General features: G+C 38.3%; 3 protein-coding genes across 3 annotated transcripts in view; 2 read left to right on the plus strand and 1 right to left on the minus strand.

Moving 5' to 3' along the window:
• LOC134654840 (regulator of G-protein signaling loco) overlaps nt 1-8,245 on the plus strand; it is a 136,371-nt gene extending 128,126 nt beyond the window's left edge. The window contains exons 10-14 of the mRNA XM_063510311.1: nt 2,961-3,137; nt 3,865-4,107; nt 4,919-5,065; nt 6,586-6,676; nt 8,097-8,245. Of these exons, the coding sequence (XP_063366381.1) occupies nt 2,961-3,137; nt 3,865-4,107; nt 4,919-5,065; nt 6,586-6,676; nt 8,097-8,245 (807 nt within the window). The remainder of the gene's footprint in view (nt 1-2,960; nt 3,138-3,864; nt 4,108-4,918; nt 5,066-6,585; nt 6,677-8,096) is intronic.
• A 2,912-nt stretch (nt 8,246-11,157) lies between these two features.
• On the minus strand, nt 11,158-12,906 carry LOC134656311 (large ribosomal subunit protein mL45). Its single transcript, XM_063511858.1, has 4 exons — nt 12,767-12,906; nt 12,441-12,684; nt 11,651-12,039; nt 11,158-11,468 (listed from the first exon to the last, which is right to left on the minus strand). The coding sequence occupies exons 1-4, from the start codon at nt 12,788-12,790 to the stop codon at nt 11,187-11,189; spliced, it is 939 nt and encodes a 312-aa protein (XP_063367928.1). The 5' UTR covers nt 12,791-12,906; the 3' UTR covers nt 11,158-11,186.
• A 441-nt stretch (nt 12,907-13,347) lies between these two features.
• Nucleotides 13,348-20,648, plus strand: part of LOC134657628 (protein krasavietz) — a 347,985-nt gene continuing 340,684 nt past the window's right edge. Inside the window, exons 1-2 of the mRNA XM_063513346.1 lie at nt 13,348-13,571; nt 13,896-13,967. Of these exons, the coding sequence (XP_063369416.1) occupies nt 13,907-13,967 (61 nt within the window). The 5' untranslated portion in view covers nt 13,348-13,571; nt 13,896-13,906. The remainder of the gene's footprint in view (nt 13,572-13,895; nt 13,968-20,648) is intronic.

Raw genomic sequence — 20,648 nt, forward strand, 5'->3', positions numbered from 1 at the left:
TGATTTCCAAGCGTCTCTATTATTAGCTTTTTGCATCCATTGATCACCAGCCAGTCTCACTATTTCGTCAGTCCATCGCGCTTTGGGTTTGCCTTGTTTTCTTGTACCCTTTCGTGTCCCACGGATAAAGGTACCTTATGGCCTTTGGCGCTTACGCTATTATTAACGCCGCTCCGCCGCCGCGCGCTATTATTATTGCGGCGCTATGCGACGTAAGCGCCAAGTGCCATAAGGTACCTTTTGCCGTGGAACGTCACATATGGGTACGGCAAACTAATTTGAAAAATGTAGACGCAATGAGATTCTAGTAAATTTTAATTTTGCGCTTTTATAGTATGAAGAAAACTCGAGAAATATTAACGTACTAGCTTTTGCCCGCGACTTCGTCTACGTGGAATTAGTGGCAGCAGCTAAACTAAGTATAGCGCCTGGATAATGCTAATAGCAATCATTCAATTTGCGCATTGCTTACTTCAATTATTAGGCAATTCATTAACTCTTTCATTCCCCCCCCCCCCCTTGCACTCTCTTTAGGGATGATTTCCGACATAAAAACTATCCTATGTCGTTCCCCGAGACTCGTACTATCTCTATGCCAAATTTCAACTAAATCGGTTCAGCGGTTAAAACGTGAAGAGGTAACAGACAGACAGACGTCTATATTTCCGGGCACATATAACCCGGCAACCTTCAAATCAAGGGTGAACAGGCACCTTCTGGGCAGACTCGCTCCATCGTAGGCCACGTCTTCGCCTCGGCTAGTCTGTGGCCATGAGTAAGCCCATTAATTATTATAAAAAAAAAACAGATACACTTTCGCATTTATAATATTAGTATGGATTTACCGTGTTATTGTAAGCGAGATCTAGAGCAGAGGCCAACTGGGGAAGTACCTCCACCTTACAGAAAACCGCAGCGAAATAACACTGGGCCCTACTCATAGTGTTGTGTTCCAGCCGGTGAGTAGGGTTGCCAGCGCTCAACAAGGGTGCGAAGTATTAGGGTCGACAATGCGCATGTAACACCTCTGGAGTTGCAGGCGTCCATAAGCTACTACGGAGACTTACCAGCAGGCGGACCGTAGGCTAGTTTGTTACCGACATAGAAAATTTGAGTTACTGCTGTAAACTTTTTACATTTACACCTTCAATTACTCTTATTTCAGTAACAAACCTAGATAAACACGGTGATATCACAGTTCATTGTCTAATTATTATAATTATTGCGAAATCAATGAACACGAGATGTGTACTAACATTAAACAGCCGTGGAAAATCACGATAACCTAACCACAAATATTTGCCTAACCACGTTTCCGCGCGTATATTAAATATAGAACGCGAAGAAAATGGATGCCTAGCAGAATATATAGGTACAAATGCAAACAACAATAATGTAAGATTATTGAGTTTAAAATAGACTTCTTTAAGGACAATGATTCTATAAATATACCTACAACAATATTGCTAGAACGAATAATACAGGGCTTTTATTAATAGGCCTATAGGTATTCATTTTCCTTTAATTGGGTTGTATTAATTTTCCTTCTTTACAAAAATGGGACCGGCTTGCTTGTTTATAATTTACCACTAACAAGGAAGGGTACCCAACTGTCCGGCTCCGATATGATTTATTTTTATATATGTCATAGAGTAGTCTAAAATAACAGACACGTATTTTTTTTTTGCTGCCCATACTCAACTTACTGGGAGAAATTGGCTTCCAAAGTACTGAAAAGTGACAAAACGCTCTAACTTCTGTAGATAGTTTTGTTCAAGCAAATTGCTAGTTAATTACTGGTTTGAATATATGTTGGAGAACATGAAAAAATAATGGACACGTGGTTTTGCTATTTCGACTCAAATTCATATTTTACAAAAAAAAACACTTCAAAGTTTCGTCCCTTGTAAGAAAAAAATGGTCTTGTGTCAAAAAAAAAACATACAACCGAATTGATAACCTTTTAGATTTGGAAGTCGGTTAAAAACAGAGAGCCAGAATGGACCAAAAATGTCAAAACCAAATTCAGCCATTATCTATTATAGCTTTTATTTTCTTTCAATTAAAACAACAACTTAGATTAAACATGCTTTTCGTTTCTTATAAATTACTTTAAAGATCAATTTGTTTTATTAGTTTAAATTGTCACATGCCACCACTGAGACGCAGTTCCCACGACCTAAAAAGGCCTATCATAATGATAGTTAGTTTTCAGTACGTGCACCTTACATCATCCATCACCTTATCAAGCCATTGTCTGCTACTACAATATGAACCTTAATCCTTTGTGACAAGACTCATAAATGTCGCTATTTATTTTTACCATTTACCTTATATTTATAGATTTGGTTAGCGCAGTTTTATTAGAGTTTCATTCGCTTGTTTTCTGCTTTTTACGTTTTCATGGGGCATTGTTTGGTTTATCAATTTACGTGCTTACGTTTATTTTTGGAAATGAGACTTCATTGCCTATTTTTCCACGGTAGTTTGTATGTTTTTTATTGACATTGAGTCGGATTGACTTATTTTCCATTGTTATAACTGGAGTGCAGTTCAAACAAGGATTCTTCGTATAATTATAAGGGAATGTAATTGTATTTCCATTAGCTTTTCTTTGCTCATTTTAAATGAGCAGATGGTTTAAATCAATTGTGCATTTTCAATCTGATTGCATTCCAAACGTTTTTGCTACCTAATTCCAAATTCCTGTACCTATTAGGCACTAGTTAGGCAAAGTTATGGTATTTTGTAATGTCATTTTCTAATCTAGACTACTAAACTATACATACTGAAAAAAAGCGGCAAAATCGAAACATTTCGGCGCAGAGGATCGATACACATTTTGAGTCTCCGAGTTTTTCTACTGACAAAGTTGGCTTGCCAGAGCATAAATTGGTGCCATTACCGGCAATTTTATCAAGTAAACAATTAATTTTAAACAAACCCTTCTTTATTTCCAGCTCGTAAAATCCAACATGTCCGGCCAATGCTCGCTCTGTCGCGTCGTGCTGCCCGACGGCGCGTCGTCGGTGGTCGGAGTGGACGCCGCGCTCACGGTGCGGCGGCTGGTCGAGAGGCTGCTGCAGCGGCTCAACCTGCCGTGCCCGAACTATGACGTCACCGTGAGAGACGACCAGGTAACCAGTACAGTAAAATACTCTATGCTCGCGCCCTGTCTGAATGGTCTAGTAGAACGGGTGAATAGAACATTACTTAAGATACAAAGACTCAAAGGTTTTCATGCAACATAGTCAGACCATAGGCTAATCTTAACACATTCAGTGCCGAAAACCCGACTATCGGGTATTTTCTGATTTCGTTCCCAGGCCGGACGGCCCGATAGTCGGGATCGTGGTACAGTCGGCCAAAAATGTGGTCTACCACCCTACGGTTGAGGTTCGTTTGAACGTCATGAGACAACAAGGTCGATTTACATTAAATGTCAACCTTAGCGATCGTTAGATCTCGCAGAAACTTTTGTCAAAACTGGTAGACCCACTCACTCTTGGCCCACTGTACTACTAGCTTTATATGACGAAATTATTGTGGCCTGGCGCCTTGGAGGATATAATCAAACGGAGACGCCATGTCTGTAATTTTCTGTACAAAACAGTCTGCCGATTTTTGCGGGGGAGGGGAACGTCAAATGTATGCGTAACGTAAAAATAGCCATGTCAGATAAACGTCAGTCCATACATTGTGTATGACCGTTGGCCGCCTATTTTCGACAGAGGGGAAAGCCTGTTAATGGCTACTCCGTTTAGTTGTATCCTCCAAGCCTGGCGCGGATGTCTTGTTTGGCTGGGTGGCAACGAATGTGTTAAAAGCCGCACTTTACTAAATGAAATGCATCTTTGTGTTCAGGGTGAATGCTCAACCATCGACCCCTCCCAACCGTCAACCGTCCTTAGCGGTCGCGAGGCCGTTGTTGAGCGTCGTTGCGTCGTCCGCGTTGAGGTCGCGGGGAAGGTGGTCGCCGTGCGTTGTCGGCCTCAGCGCCGCGCCGCGCACGTGCTGAGGCCGGTGCTGAGGAGGTACCTGCCGACGGCCTCGCGGTACAGACTGTTGAGGGACGCCGCGCCTTTGCCGCTGGATACCCCTGTACAGGTAAGCATCTTTTTAGAGTTCCGTACCCAAAGGGTAAAAACGGGACCCTATTACTAAGACTCCGCTGTCCGTCCGTCCGTCCGTCCGTCTGTCACCAGGCTGTATCTAACGAACCGTGATAGCTAGACAGTTGAAATTTTCACAGATGATGTATTTCTGTTGCCGCTATAACAACAAATACTAAAAACAGAATAAAATGAAGATTTAAGTGGGGCTCCCATACAACAAACGTGATTTTTGACCGAAGTTAAGCAACGTCGGGCGGGGTCAGTACTTGGATGGGTGACCGTTTTTTTTTGCTTGTTTTGCTCTATTTTTTGTTGATGATGCGGAACCCTCCGTGCGCGAGTCCGACTCGCACTTGGCCGGTTTTTTTTTTAATCTTATTTATTTTATAAGCCATATATCTTATGATTAAGTCGGCTTACAGGTTAGCATCTTGAGTTTCTAATATTGTTACCCCTGTCACTTGTTAGGGAAATATTTGAACTGTGAGGTTTGAGTTACGATGTGAAATAATTTTAACAGAACAGCACAAAGAATAAAATATTTTAATAAACCAATTTTTTTTACCTCGGAACACACTGTCCAAACCCACGTCCGTTTAGCACTTAGGTTGAAACAGAACGGTAAATGTGATAAATGTCGCTTTATTATTCACTGAAGCAGATTATACGTCTACTGCTAATATTATTTATTTCTGTCATTGTAAAGTCTGCGCTGAGTTAGCTTGGTCCAACTCTGAACTTATTATATGTTATTATGTTATATGTTTATACTGGAAGTTTTACATTTATGTTATTTTGTTTAGGAATTAGACGGTGCGCGACTCCTTATACTAGAAGTAACGGGGGGTGAAGAAGTAACAGAGGTGGAATGTGAACTGAGTGCTGACGATGAGTTGGACTCGCTCAGCGAGATGGCGCTGCGGCTGCACGACGATAACGCCGATGCTCAGGTAATTTTTTTATACGATAGTTTACGGGTAATTAAATCTTCACCGGTTCAAATTCGGTTTCTGTCACCAAAAGGTTTGTTTATTTTTCTGTAAATGTAAGACATTTGTTTCAGTTGATGATTACTTTTTTACTACATTTTACAATCAATTACAATAGGCTACATGACAAATTTTCATTTATGGTATCAATCAATCAGGTTTGTTTTTAGGATCAAATGTCTCTATGGGACCCATTGCATTAAAGCAATACAAAAGTCAGAAATCATAGTCAAAGTCTGACAGTCGTTCTTCACTCGCGAAACGCCCCGAACAAATCGGTATATGAACGTGACGTGAAGGTCACTGAGAGTGCATCTTGAAGTATGAACAAAACAAGAAAATTGCGTTTTTGTCGGTGAAATATTGCGTTTATGTATATAGTTGCTATACAATCTTTTTTTGGGTAAAATGTGAGGAATCGAATGGTATCCTTACTTATTTCGTTTTTGGAAGTTAAAAAAAACTTACATTATGAAACTTTCAGGTGCTGTATTTTTGTATGATTTCCATATTTTTTTTTAATTTCCATAATATTGTGATTAATTGCTCATTTGCTATCTATTTTACTAGATTTTGTTATAAAATTCAACATGTGTCATCATCCCTATTGTAATATTGGCGCTCTTATCAATTCATTACTTTACAAATGTATAGTGTTTGCGCCCTTTTGGCGCTATTTAAATAAATCAATTGAATACAAAATATACCATTCTTTTAATGGTGAAGTGTACAAAAGGTTCTTTATATTAAGTCTAGGACACGCGCGATGGGTACGGTGGTTAGAATGCAAGAGAGTGATGCTTGCGGCGCGCTGCCTGGAGATGCGTTGCATAGGCGAAACTCTGGCGCCAGCATCGCGCTTTCTGGTTGGCCGCTGACCTCGCCGTGCATGTTGGCATCCTGGAGCTGCAGGGCTGCGTTCTAACACATCATTGGTTGGCTCGAAGGTGGCGATGCTGCCAACATCGCTAACATATAGTAATATTAGTAATGTGACGTTGTTTGTTGTCTAGGGATGGGCGAAATGTGTCAGTAGAAAGAAAAGAGTGATATATATCTTTCTGTCACTGGGATATGTATCACTCTTTTATATCTTTATATCCGCAGTTGTCCCGCTCGCAACTGTATCGGCACTTGCTGACTACGCGGCATCTTATCAGTGAGAGAGAGAGAGAGAGTAGTAGTAGTAGTAGCGAGCGAGAAAGACTATACTTACTGTATCTACTTCTCGCGGAATATATAGCGCATGACGCGTCCGAACTCGCCCGAACGACCGCTGTCGCTCGTTCGTGTTACTTCGGTCAACGCGCGACCGAGACATCGCTTATCGCTTTAGTAAATTGTTGCTGAGGGAGTGAGAGGTACGGATATACTGATACATTCGGATTCGTAAAGACAAGAAGAGTGATTCATGAAACGAGAAAGATATATATCTTTTTTATCTATCACTCCGGAGTTACCCATGTCTATTGTTGTCGCAGAGCGGCGCGAGCAGTAGTTGTCGCAGCGACGCGAGCGGCCTGGTGCGCGCCGCGCTGCGCCCCGGCCCGCCGCTGCACCACCACCCGCCCGGTACGTGCACTTTACGTATATGCATATATACCCTGACCAGTAATATATGATAATTGTCAAGAGGGCGCTGTTATTCTCATGTATAGGGTGACAATTCAGTGTAGTATGAAAAAATTAGTTCCAGTGAAATTCCGCAACATGGCGCACCCTCAATAGATCCTGGTTCACCTATACCATACGGGTTTTAACGTATTCATTGCCACCCAGTTAAATGTCATCTGTGCCACAAAAAAAAATGTTATATAAATTTGTAGTAAAAATAATAATACACATAACACAATTTAATAGATATTGCCGCGACCCGCATATATACACAATTACTCATACTAGATCGCACTAACTCAATACTTACACAAATACAACATAAACATAATGTACGTCATAAAGCGTTGCACAAACTTTTATTGTAAGGTCCTGGCAGAATATCAGCGATGTGGCTTGCCGCATCATCATGCTGAGCCAGCGCCAATTCTCTGCCACGACACATGGTTATGTCCTTCTATGTTTTGTTTTTTTGGTCATATCGTGTAATTATATAAGTTTTTCTTTTAATTTAAGCTGCATGCCAATATTTAATAACTTTGTAATTACCATGTATGTTGTGGAAATGAATAAAGTGTTTATCTATCTATCTAGTATCACGATTTTGATTATCGGGTCGCCCGGCCTGGGAACGAAATTATAAAATACCCGATGTGTGTTGTGGGTCCATTATCGCGTTAGGTTGCGGAAATCTGCCCGTGCTACAGTACAGTACGCTACATGACTAATTTTCATTTATGGTATCAATCGATCGGGTTTGTTTTTAGGATCAAATGTCTATATGGGACCCATTGCATTAAAGTAACACAAAAGTCAGAAATTGTAGTCAAAGGCCGACAGTCGCACTTCACTCGCGAAACGCCCTATACAAAACGGCCAGGGGCCGTGACGTCATCGCCCATCTTGTAGTATGGACAAAACAAGAAAATTGCGTTTTTGTCGGTGAAATATTGCGTTTATGTATATAGTTGCCGTACAATATTTTTTTGGATAAAATGTAAGAAATCGAATGGTACCCTTACTTTTATATCGTTTTTGGAAGTTAAAAAAAAAAACTTACATTTTGAAACATTCAAGTCCTGTATTTTTGTAATTTTTCAATATTTTATTTTAATATCCACATTATTGTGATAAATTGCTCGTTTGCTATCTATTTTACTAGATTGTGTTTTAAAATTCAACATGTGTCATCATCCTTATACGGGGGTCTAGTTTTCACTCGTCGTAACAAACGCGACGGCGTGCCGAAATTTCGATTTTAGTATACATCCGTGCGCGGTCGGACCCAACCGCCAACATACAGAGCATCGGCGGCTTAATGCTTCGATGAAACGTTTAAGCTTTTGTATCTAGCTATAATAATATTATTCCATTGCAGATTTCCTAAACAACCTGCAAGCGGCCCAACGGCTGCGGCTACACAGCGGTACCGGTGCGGGCCCGGGCTCGGGTGCAGGAGCGGCGCGCGCGCCGCCGCCGCTGCCGCCCAAACCTTCCGCGCGCCCCGCCGCGCCCACACTCGTGTGAACATAGAGCCCGAGGCTGAGCCGAGCGCTCCCAGGTAAGGTATTATCATTCAAATTGTAAACTGTTTTCGAAAAAATAATTTGATTTTATACATATCGACTACCGTAGGCTCAAAGGGCGTAAGGGACAAAATGGCGAAAATGAATTATGAACGCAGTTGCACTTTGTAACTGCGTTCATAATTCCTTCGTTTGCGGGAAAAACCGCTTCAGTGGCAAACGCTCCAACACATAAATAGTCCTTTTCTCAAAAATGGACAGCAAAGTTGACGTTGCCGGTTAAAAAATAGGTCGCGAAGTGCGTAGTTTGTGGTCATTCAAAAAATTAAAAAGTTAAAAACATTGCAGTCTCGATTTCGGGACTGCAAATGTTGCATACAAATTCCATTATTTAACGAGTTCCAAACTTTTTAAAACTTTAAATGGCCATATCAAATGAAGGCATAGGTCCATTAAATAGCCAAACAGATGATCAGCACTTATTATTATAATGTTGGTACCGCGACTATTTAGGTGTCTCAAATACGTTGGCGTATTTTCAGCAGCAAAATACACTTCTTTTTTTTTAAAGGCGGCAAGCAAATCTTTTTAATGGTTTTACTTTTTTCTGTGAAAATTAGAACGTTGCTTCTGTAAAATATTTCTAGTTCTTGCACCATTTTTGAGAAAAGCACTATATATGACTCGGCTGGAAGGCTACTTGCTGGCTTCGGATTCAATTAAACGGACTCCCAAGGTCGTCCGTTTAAAACGAATCCGAAGCCAGCAAGTAGCTACTTCCGAACCTCGACAATAATGTACTATTAATTGTTTTAAAAATCACCGAATAAAAGTCCCGACTTTAACTCTTTTTTTAAACCCGTTTCTACTCCCCTGTCTAGGTTACTTCACGTGAAAATGTAGCCTGATGTTAATTTTCTCCTTATTGCAGGAACGACGAAACTGTTCAGTCCATAAAAGATGGCGTACTCTTCGATCAGAAGACGTGACGTCGAACCGCAGTTGCGGGCCGCATCAGTGTAGACGAACTGTTGAAGATTTATTATAATCAAAATAAAGTGTATAGTGTATCTTCAATCAGGTGTGACGTCAAATCGCAATGGAAATGCGGATCACCTCGTTAGAAAGAAAATTATTGATTTAATAAAAACTTTGAAGTGTAAGCGACTCTTCAATAAGATATGACGCCATTAACCGCAAAATTTGCGGATGCAGAGACTATTGGGGATAAAATTCTTATATATTATTCTAGGGAACAAACGCTTAAAACCAGCGAGTGAGTTTAAAATTTAAAATAACACTTAATTTGACTTGTATAGCAATAATATGAAAAGTAAAACAGGAACAGTATAACTGTATTCTTTAATAGTCATCGGTTGTTTATCACCACTAGGTACTTAGACATCAGATATAATATAATAACATCACATTTCAGGGTAGAATATGATGGAACTTGCATTAATTCTAATTTAAGATCACATCAATGTACTATACTCTGACAAATAAATACAGGGTGTTTCCTGTAACAGGGGCAATAAATTAAACTGTAGGCTATACTTCTCAAACTGACCAACATTTGTTCAGCAACTTTTAAAAATAACTTATGTTTTGATTTTTATTACACTTTAAAGTTTATTCTAAGGAGCAACAGCCTGTATATTTCATTTCATGATCACAATTATTCTGAATGTGTTTTAAACATAACAAAAACACCGATTACTATTAAAAATTTGGTAGTATTGTATTCAATGTATTCATTATAAATATGTAACATTAACTTGTCCATAATTAATAATCAATACATACCTAATATAAATTATTGATATTGACTTAAATATAAAATATTGTACAACTTAAATATTCCTAATAATCACGAGTGTACAAATGCATGCCATGAGATCATTCCATTTTAGAATGATTGTAATCATCTGTATGTATAGATTCTCTCCTTATTTTATCGATGTCCAGAGTTCATAGGATCATTATTGTACAAAAAAGTATTATAATTGTAAATAGATACTTAATAGTTACTAATATTTGGTGCCTTCCATAGACATAAGACTGCACTAACATTAGAACATTAATTTTATCGAATTGTGGAGCGGACCGTAATATTAAAGAACCTTATTTTAAGATCTGGTAACAAGTTATTTTGTATACATTTTTGTCAATATTCAGTACGTATCGTACAATCCAAAGTATGTTAAAAACTCCTTAAACAAATAATCAGGACTATCTTGTTAATCCTGGCGAAACATTAATGTAGTAAAAAAGGTTGTCTTTGAGTTTCATGCATGACATACACAAAATTTTAAACAGCACCCCTATGTGTAGCTATAGCATTTGTCGAATTTTGTGTTAAATTAGTCAATAGTAATTTATTATTAAAAATATTGTAAAGCAAATGATTTATGCTCGGAGAGTATATGCAATAAAATAGTGTTATTAACTTGTGTGGTTTTATTTTGTACTTGCATAAAAACATAGAACTAGGAATAACCTACAAAAATAATGCACTTGTCAATACTACAAACATACTGGGCAGTATGACTGAAATATCGACTTTATTTTTTTGCGTTAAGGTAGAAAATCAAGTTGACCAAAATCATTTGTTATTTACCTAAAACGATTTATTTCCATTAAAGTAATTTTGGTCTGGCATTTCTGGCAACTCAAAACACAGAATCAAAACGTACTAGTGCTAGACATGCTAATGCCTAGATGACACCCTGCGTTCACCTCTATTGGCAATGACTTAAGTTTCAAGATGACATGTACTGGGACCACGTCGAGCACGCGCACGTTTACCTTATACATACACAGACATACAATTCGCGGCTCGCGCTCGTTAATTCTATGACCTTATAGGACGCATTTTTCTAGGTTACTGGCAATGAAATAAAAAAACCAAAGTAATCTAACAACTATTTATTGAATATAAATCACTTATTAGCTACAACCGCTGTTTCAGTTTCATTCGTTTCCGCTGGTAAGGCCACAATTTCCTCCTCCAAAACTCTAGTAAGTTTCGAAGGCTCTTTAGGCGGGGTCCAGTCTGGTATAATCTTGTGGTGAATCCTCCAGGTCCCATACATGTTGGAGAGGTGTTTCTCGAACACTATGTATTCAAGCACGTCCTTAGCTAGGATCTCGCTGCCGTGTAACAGACGACCGAACCGGTCGTATACGGCGAGCTGTTGCTGGGTGTGGAAACGAACTGTCACCTGGAAAAGATTAAGTATTAGTGTCACACACAAAAAAATACTCCAAATGCGAAAGTGCCAAATTTGTCAGCCGCAATTTAGATAGCTGAAGTAGCTATATACTACTCTAGACTCTAGACATTACTAACATGGAATAAAATTTTGTAATGTAATTTGTAATAAATGCAAGAAAATAAAATTACCTGTCCAAATATATTCTCCTTGCTAACAACATCCGTACACCTCGCATGGCACAGTCTCGGTGGCTCCAGCGACTGCAGAAACTTCCACCGGATCGTCTTCAAGTGCGAATTATGTCTAAACTCCCCATACGCCTTCTCCGTAACATATATCTGCAACGCCCTTTTATCATTAACTGCTAAAGCCTCATGCGCTTTGATATAAATATCTTGTGCTTGTTGGCAGAAGATTTTGGAGTCGAAATCTTCTTCGAAGGACTTTATTTTCCGGATTGCCATCATGGATTTGGATTTTTTCTCAAGGAGCTCGGCGGCCTGTTTGACACGGGTTGTGGACGCGAGGGAGGCCTTGCCATCGCCTTCTGGGGGCACGTAGGGCTCGAAGGCACCGCCTGAAAAATGAAGTAAGTTTAGGGGATGGAAATGTTAGCATTTCCTGAATGGACCATTATTATTATTATTTTATTTGATACACTAGCAGCTCTTGGAGCTGATGCGTGTATATCGAAGCACTTGTATTTTATTTTATTTTGCACTTTTTAAAGTTCTAAAATGTGTATCCAGTCTATTTTTGAAAGTGTTGACCATATATTTATTTATTTACTAGCAACCCGCCCCGGCTTCGCACGGGTTAACAAATTATGCATAAACCTTTCTCTGTGGTATCACTTTATCTATTAAAAAAAAAAACTCCAAAAAATTCGTTGCGTAGTTATAAAGATCTAAGCATACATAGGGACAGACAGCGGGAAGCGCCTTTGTTTTATACTATGTAGTGATTGCGCAACTGCACCTGTAGCCGAGATGTAAAACGGGCGCTCGATCCACGGGCGCGGCGGCATCAGCCCGCGCTCCTTCATCTTCTGCCGCAGCTTCTCCTTTGGTAGCGCGTTCGTGTCCTCATTGTAATCCGGCAGTTCCACCTTCAGGTATTTCTCGCGGCGGAGCTTCTTGAACTTCGGGTCCCAGTGCTTGCTTGTCGTCGTGCGCGAGGATTGCGTCAGGACAACGGCAGGGACTAATCGTAGGCTGCCCAACTGGAATGTTTAGTTTATGTATTTGGGGAGAGGGCGAACGATTGGGTGTAAATAAATAAATAACGACGATAGCGCGACTTACTTTGGACAGTACGCACTGTGCCATCTTATATTGAAATGAAACGTATGCTTATTAATTTAATTACTTGAACTAAACAGCAAATATTACAAATTTTATTTATTTCTATAAATCTATAACCTAAAAATCAGCTGGATGAGACAACTGTCATTTCAGCGTTTGGTTATCTCAATTTTTTTGATACAACTAATGTTCAGTTGTAACAAAACGCAATTCGTATCGTACGCCTGGTTGACACGATCCAACAAATTTAGAAAAAATGTATATTTGTCATCTCAGCTTTAAAACAAACTTCAGGTCTATAGCCTGTTTATGGTATTTTGTTGGTTCTGCCATTTTTAGTCAAATATTTTCCGTTCATACATGTTTTTGTAATTTACTGTTACAAATTGAATCAAATTTACTGTGTGGTCTTGTAAAATAAAATAATACATATTGGTCCTAGATTGGGCTTATATACTGTGACTTGTGGTTTCTTTTAATTTGTTCTACGTAAACGTTCGATTGTGATTGAACTATCTGTTGCAAATTTTATTTTCTACTCATCGCGTCTAGAATTATATTTTTTGTAACAAAATCGTTGTACACTCTAGTAGAACAGTATATTTAGTTCGTTGGACAAAATTTGTTTCTCGCACATTTGAATCGATCAGAGCAGAATATTAGCGGATATCCGGCGCCTCCATACACGTTGTCTCTACCGCTCTAGGGAATAGAGCCCGTCGCAGCGTTTCTTTCTTTTCTGAACAGGCGCAGTCCGAGACAACTCGCAAAAGGAGTAGAAGGCTCCTACATAACCTGTCACTACGTAAGTATCAGTGCACACATAACTATCTACTCCGTGCTTTGTTCGATTGGGGTGTATCACGAGGCTTTCGCTGAGTCATAAGGGCTGAGTGATATCGGGTCTCGTAACTGGGGTCAAAGGCGTCGTGGTGTGATTTCTTGGCAGTTTCCGTGTTCAGAGTAGTAAGTAGAGCGCGAGGGGCTCCGCCATGAGCGCTGGGGTGTCGGGGGTGTAAATTATGAGTGAGATGTCTGAATGGTGTGGCGCGGCGGCCGATGACCCCTCCGCCGCGAGCCCGCTGCCTTTCCCTCGCACAACTAATTGCCACGTGTGTTTCTGTTTCAGCAATAAATTGTATGAGTCAGAAGGTAGAAAAACCAGTATTATCGGGTCAACGGATCAAGACCAGAAAAAGAGGTGAGTTTTGAACTTTTTTCTTAATTTTTCTCTCAAAAATGGCAATTATTGATCGATAATGATGTCATTAACAATCGACTTGTCAAGAGTAGCAGTTCTAGTACTTGTTCAAATTATTATTTATATCCTAAAACGTGAAACAATAATTGCTAGGGAATTTCATCATGTTTTCATTGTTATTACTCTGCAATAAAAACACAATTAGCACACTTATGAAAACTGCACAACCACATGATTCATTGTGATACTTCTTTACTTGTTCCAAATAACATGACTCGGCGCTTGTATTACTTAAAAATGATAACTCAGAATAACTTATACCAGGAAACTAGTGAGTTCCTCCTTATGACTGAAAGAAGGAAAATGTTTGAAAATAGGCCTAGAATACCTACATGTTATGGGATGGGTATTATTGACAAGAAATTGTCTAAATTGAACTTGTGTCAAGGATTCAAAGTAACTTTTGATGGGTTATCAGAACAATTTCCTAACCTGTAAGTAAGAATAGGGCCTTTAACCTGTCATATCCCAAGGGCTCAAATATGGGCCGTAAATAAATTTTCCAGATTTCCCACGATTTTCAAAACCTTCCACTTCAACTCCCACGGACTCAAATGTGGACCATACTGGGAGACAACGACAAAATTAGTTTTCGGGTTGCGGGATCGGACAGGTTAAATAAGGTTAACCAATTTCAGCATTTTTATAAAATTTTCTTAAGTGGTATATAATTCAGTATCGGTAAGAGTAAATAAACAAATTAGGAATACCTAATATTCTGTGATGTACATATTTTTTCTCAACAGGGCAGCAAATATCACCATTTTGTGATTTTTGTCTTTTTTTCTAATTTTAAGTTTATCATATAAATATAATAAGAAACCATAGGTACTTGAATGAAAGGATACAAACTGGGTATAATTTTACATCATTTCAACATGTCCTTTTGTTGCCAGCATTGCCAACATAAAGACTAGAATTATTTGTATTATCTACGGTGCATACAAATCTCGCATTTTGTAACCTTGTTTGATCACCTGTGTGCTTGCTCTCTTTCTCCGTGGTTACCATGTGCAGGTATTGGGTGGTATAATAATTTTGTTACAGTCAAATGAATGATTAAAAATGAATAGGCATATTTTAAAAATAATACAGTACATGAATATAGGCACCCATTTCATCACCTTTCTATTATAATATAATTGTATCACCTATTAGATAGTTTATCGGAAGCTTCACAACATTACATAACACTTGTTGACACTAGCAGCCGTGACATTGAGTTTCTCTGGCACTTCTCGTGGAGTAATGATGTTCAAGGATGTCATCTCGTTAATTTGTTTGTTTGACAACTAGTTGTCAATTTATTGGGTCTGTTTAGGAAATTATCATGATTCATGAAGAATCTCGGTTTGGTTAATGCTTATTTGTAACTTTTTTTAATTTATAACAAGATACACTAGTCTAACATGTATTAAAAACATTATTTCTTAACGGATTTGTTAGTTTGTAAGGTAATAAATGATATTTAATTTAATTTGATTATCAAGTACAGACAGCTGTGGAGTAATATTAACTCAGTATAAAATATGTATTATTTACTTAGATATGTTTCCTTTTTCTTTCTGTACTTCACATTAAAATCGGAAGCATTTATTCAGCAGAAATATTTAATACATTTAGAACATTATTGCTGGACAATAGAATACTAAAATGTAACTGGGTTTTCCAAATCATCATGGAATTTAACTTGATTTGGTGAAACAGTTTATGCAAAGTTTTGTTAGTCATCACAAGCCTGTCCTGTTGGTGAAATTTTATAATAATCAAAGACTGAATACATTTTCTAGATACTTCTACTTTTAAGAAGATGAGGCTTCTTAAAATATATACATAACTTTATGGGAACAGATAAATTAGATATGGCCTTGGGATTATAGTTAATTATTTAAATGTATGCCAACTATTGCCAACACGAACTTTGAAACTTTGAATGTTTTTTATACCAATTTATTTGTGTCTAATAAGTAATAACCACTAAATTAGTCAACTGTCTAATTTTAGAACAAACACACCAACAATTTGTATCATGTCTTGAAAGTTAAGGCGCGATTCCACCACTGTGCGGCATAGGTATTTTTGTACTGAATATGCTTGTATTGCAGAATTAGTGTTACATCAGTACATCACTTATATTTGAACTGATTTAAGTACAAATAGAATGCTGTTATCAACATACAGATACTCTCAGTTCACTATCTCACCATCTGTATGGCCGAGGTTAAGATTTAGCACGCGCCATTAGGTACAGTCGTGTACAGTTACTTACGGACAAGGTGTGTCATTCATTTTGGTCACATTTACCTGTTATTAATGTTTAAAATATTCCCTTTTCATACCGTTTGTTGTACCATCTATTTAAAGCCAAAATAATAACTATTAGTTCCTAAGCGCCACTTGCTTGCCACTAACCCGGGGTTAAGCGGTTAAACCGTTATCTCAGTGTCGCATTGTACTGGTAATCATGGTAACACCAGGTTTAACCGGTTAACCCAGGGTTAGTGGGATGGTGCAAGTGGTGCTAAGGAGCTCATAAAAGTTTAGTCCCAATACCACTTCGTATTTTTTTTTAAATCTCCATTTAAAATTACTCATATTCACTCGTCTAGAAATCTGGTGTGTCATTAAGTTATGATTGCATTGTTGGAAGGTGGCAGTACCAATTCAGACCAGTCTGCACATACAGAGAATCATAATTAGGACATACGTACGCGTGATGTCAATACTGACGTCAATGTATTTGATTGTATTACAATTAATTAAAATGTAGGACATATTGACACGTGACTTACGTCAATTTATGGCTTAATATAGACTAAAACCAAGGTTAGGTATACCTAGAAACAATACTTACTAAAGACGCGATGGATTTGTGAAACAGTATGTTAAGTAATTCTTTAGTAAATTTTCATGAAATTTGGCAGTAATGGCGCCAGCATATTTATGGCTTGGGCAAAACTAGACACGGGTGAAACATAATATGCTGGCGTCGTCTGTAAAAACCTTTGCCAGTTGCCATTCCCATTGTAAATTATATCTCTGGTGGTCTAGCATGAGTTGCGTTCTCGCGCGCGACGTCTGCTATTAAGTTAATCAGCTGATGATCGTCGTTTGTCCCTCACTATGGCATAACTACAGATAGGGACAAACGACGATCATCAACTGATTAGGTTGGCAACCGTTTATGATTACCGCCATTAGTTCTGGGCGATCTACTACCTAATAGAGTTGAACGGTCATCAATCATGTAATAAATGTGCACTAATTAGAGCCAGGCCGCGTGCACTGCGCTGCTCGGTGTCGGAATGTGCTACAGCAACTGCGCGGGTCGTCTTCGTGGCGCGATTCTTGTCGCATCACCGCGACCCGCTCCACAGTTAAAAGAATACGTACCTATAACAATTGCATGAAATCTGGTCCGGTACCGCGAAAACCGAAATTCGCAAATTGCGGAGATTTTTTCTCTGTTACTCTGATGAAGGAGTAATTAGAGTGACAGAAAAAGATGCCCGCAATTTGCAAACGATTTTCGCGGTTATAGCCCTGAACTATTATTTTCCTTTGTAATAAATTCAGGTTTACCCTTAAATTCCTATTTTAGTATTCATCGCACCAGCGTCTCATAAAACGATGAATGCTTATTTCCAACTGCTAAATTGTGGCTTAGGTAGGCATTGCCCAATAGTTTTGTACTAAAATGAAATGACAATCTAATTACATACTAGAACACATTAAATTATTTTAATTTGTTATTATTTCTGATTATATGACATTTGTTTCAGTTGACAATCTAATTGATAAGTTATGAAACAAAATAGTCTGGATGATAAACTATTAAATCTGACAGTCTTTTTAGTATCCGCGACATAAAAGCCGCGTTTAAACGATCACATTCCGTATAAAGAATGCATATGATCGCTGGAATCGACTCATTATTAACTCACATACGAGTATGACTCTTGCCACCACCTCATAAACCTTAGTCTTTTGTAAATAAAGTTGAAAATGGAATGGAACGAGCAGTGGTTTCTCATTGGATATGATGCGATGATTACAGTAAGTTTGGCAAGCGGGTCGAGTCGAGGCACCGTTAGTTGGCCGTTATACCGAGTGCTGATGTCACTTTATTATAGGGTGTTTTTCCATGTTTAGCCGAACTGCGATCTGTACTTTACCGTGGGTCACGACATTCTAAAATCGTAAATATTGGCTCTTCCATAAAAAACTCTTTTATTGAAACTAGGAAATTACCCCAAATAAAAGTTGCTCAATGTTAAACGTTGAAAGAACACTGACGTTTAAGGAACACGCTGAACTGATAGATAAGACCGTACCATGAGTCACAGGCAGTGTCAAAACTGACATACACATGTAGTGCATAATTATTTTCACGGAAACGTACGAACTATTTCAAGTCAGTCTCGGTACAAAAAGAACTGACATTTGCGAGATTTCCAAATGGATTTTTTTAACTTCTCATATGTATGGGAATCGAACTTTTTAGTTACCAAAATGAAAATTTCCTTTGTTTCCTGTAAAAAAATCCTGAAATTTTCGAGAACTTTCCTACTTCTTGTAAACATTCCGCAACTTGAACATGTATTAGTCACGACCACGATAGACATGTGATAAAAGCGCGACCATCTTAGGCTCGCGGCAGCCTAGCCAAGGTGACGATCGCTTACGCTTCGCAATCGAATTGCTTAGTGTCTCTCTATCACTGTTCCATATCAGTGTGACGGTGACAGTTGGGTTTCGTTCGCTACGGAGCGTTAGCGATTGTCATGTTGTCTACGGGGCCTGATCTATCAATTTAAAGTATTTAAAAAGAGATGAAAACAATTATGCACACAAGCGTCACACCGATCATTAACACTGCTTGAAAACAGGCTAATTAGAAAGTGAATGTTATCATTATCACAAGCACGCATTGCATTGGATATAACTGCACCGTGTTGATAGCGAACTCTTTGTATGTGTGTCACTCCCTTGAAGTGACGAATGTGTGTCAGCGGCTGTGAGGGTAATTGACATTGCAATTAAGTCAAGGGAACTGAGAAAACATTGGAGTTTTATTTACATTGTACAGTCGCCATCAGATATATCGGAGCTGCCGAGGTGCTCATAAATATCTGAACACGCTCTCTAGCGCCTTGACAATAGAATTGATTCAATAGAGGCGTGTTAGGGCTGATTTAGACGGCGCACGAACTCGCATGCGATTTTAGTTACATTGCGGACTGTTTGGTTACGTCCAATTCAACCGACCGATCAAAACCCGCAATGTAATGAAACTCGCTTGCGAGTTCTCGCATCGTCTAAATGAACCCTTAATGTGTGAGCAACTTGCTCACTCCGATATGTCTAATGGCAACTGTACAATATAATTAAAATAAAAACATTGCTGGATGTTGTTATTATCTACTTTTGATTTTGAATGTCTCGACGCGGTACAAAAAAACAAGAAGCTTTAGTTTGATTTGGGAGTCTTCTATTGAAAATCGTAAATAGTATTTGTTATCTTATCATGGCTCCACAACTAGCAGATATACAGGCAAATCATCTATCTGCTTAAACAGTGTTTTCACACACAGCTAGGTATGCTGTGCTGTGCTATTTGAAATACCATACTTCCCGATGTCTACTTAATTCAAACGCGATGAAGGTTCATTTGCATTTATTACTCTTAGGGCCGTAGTACACACTTCCTAGAATATTAAAAGAGAAATACATAGGCAAGATTACATTTGTTTACCTTCTAGGTAAACCTCAGTGTCATTGAATTGATAAAACTACAGTGTATGTAACCTTAAGTTTGTAGATAACGAAGAATATATCTAAAAAAAGTGTATAATTGAAGTTTCGGTCCGTAAAAAATCCGGTTTCGGTCGGAGACTAAAAAAAAACACGTCGGGTTTTTTTCTGCGAGTTAAGTTATTTTTTCTACTCCAGCACTTAAATGTGTCAATTAAATGACTGACAGTGATATCTAAAGCAATGTCATTTGAATGCTTTGTCTATAGGCTCATAAGATGACTGCTAGCAGTCATCTTATGAGTATAATACAACTGCTTTATTTTTTTTAAAGATACAAGTTCCGATCATCTTGATTGAAAGAGGTATGTTTTCATTTACAATAATAACTCTTTTTTTTTTTTAATAATAACTCAATTTTTTTTAAATAATAACTCTTTTTTTTTAAATAATAACTCTTTTTTTTAATAATAACTCTTTTTTTTTAATAATAACTCTTTTTTTTTTTTTTTTTGCTGCAGCTGTCATAGAAAAAGTAATGTATGCAACAGCTCATAATTGGTTCTTAAAATTCTCGGGTCTTTTTTTACAAAACTCGACTACGTGTCGTTTTGTAACTTCGACCCTTGAATTTTAAGAACCCTTATTATATCACTGTTGCATAAACTACTATTTTAGCAGTCCTAAAAAAATCTTGAAGATTAATACCGGTATGTTTTGTATAGAAGTTCTATAGAAAGGTTTCTTCCATTGTTCAGTGAACGTGGACACTTTTCTAGTTCATTAATATACAGAATTGGCTTCTAATTGAACGATCAAAAGCGGCAAATAGGGCCATCACTGCAACTCCAATTGACCACATCGAGC

The sequence above is a fragment of the Cydia amplana genome, chromosome 1 (genome assembly GCF_948474715.1).
Source record: "Cydia amplana chromosome 1, ilCydAmpl1.1, whole genome shotgun sequence".
Lineage (NCBI taxonomy): Eukaryota > Metazoa > Arthropoda > Insecta > Lepidoptera > Tortricidae > Cydia > Cydia amplana.

What these genes read in the sequence shown, in the direction of transcription:
- LOC134656311 (XM_063511858.1), bottom strand. Translation starts at nt 12,790, where the DNA reads ATGGCACAGTGCGTACTGTCCAAA. An exon ending in GTTTTACATCTCGGCTACAG is followed by an intron (nt 12,040 to 12,440) that starts GTGCAGTTGCGC and finishes TTCATTTTTCAG; the next exon opens with GCGGTGCCTTCGAGCCCTAC. An exon ending in AGGAGAATATATTTGGACAG is followed by an intron (nt 11,469 to 11,650) that starts GTAATTTTATTT and finishes AATCTTTTCCAG; the next exon opens with GTGACAGTTCGTTTCCACAC.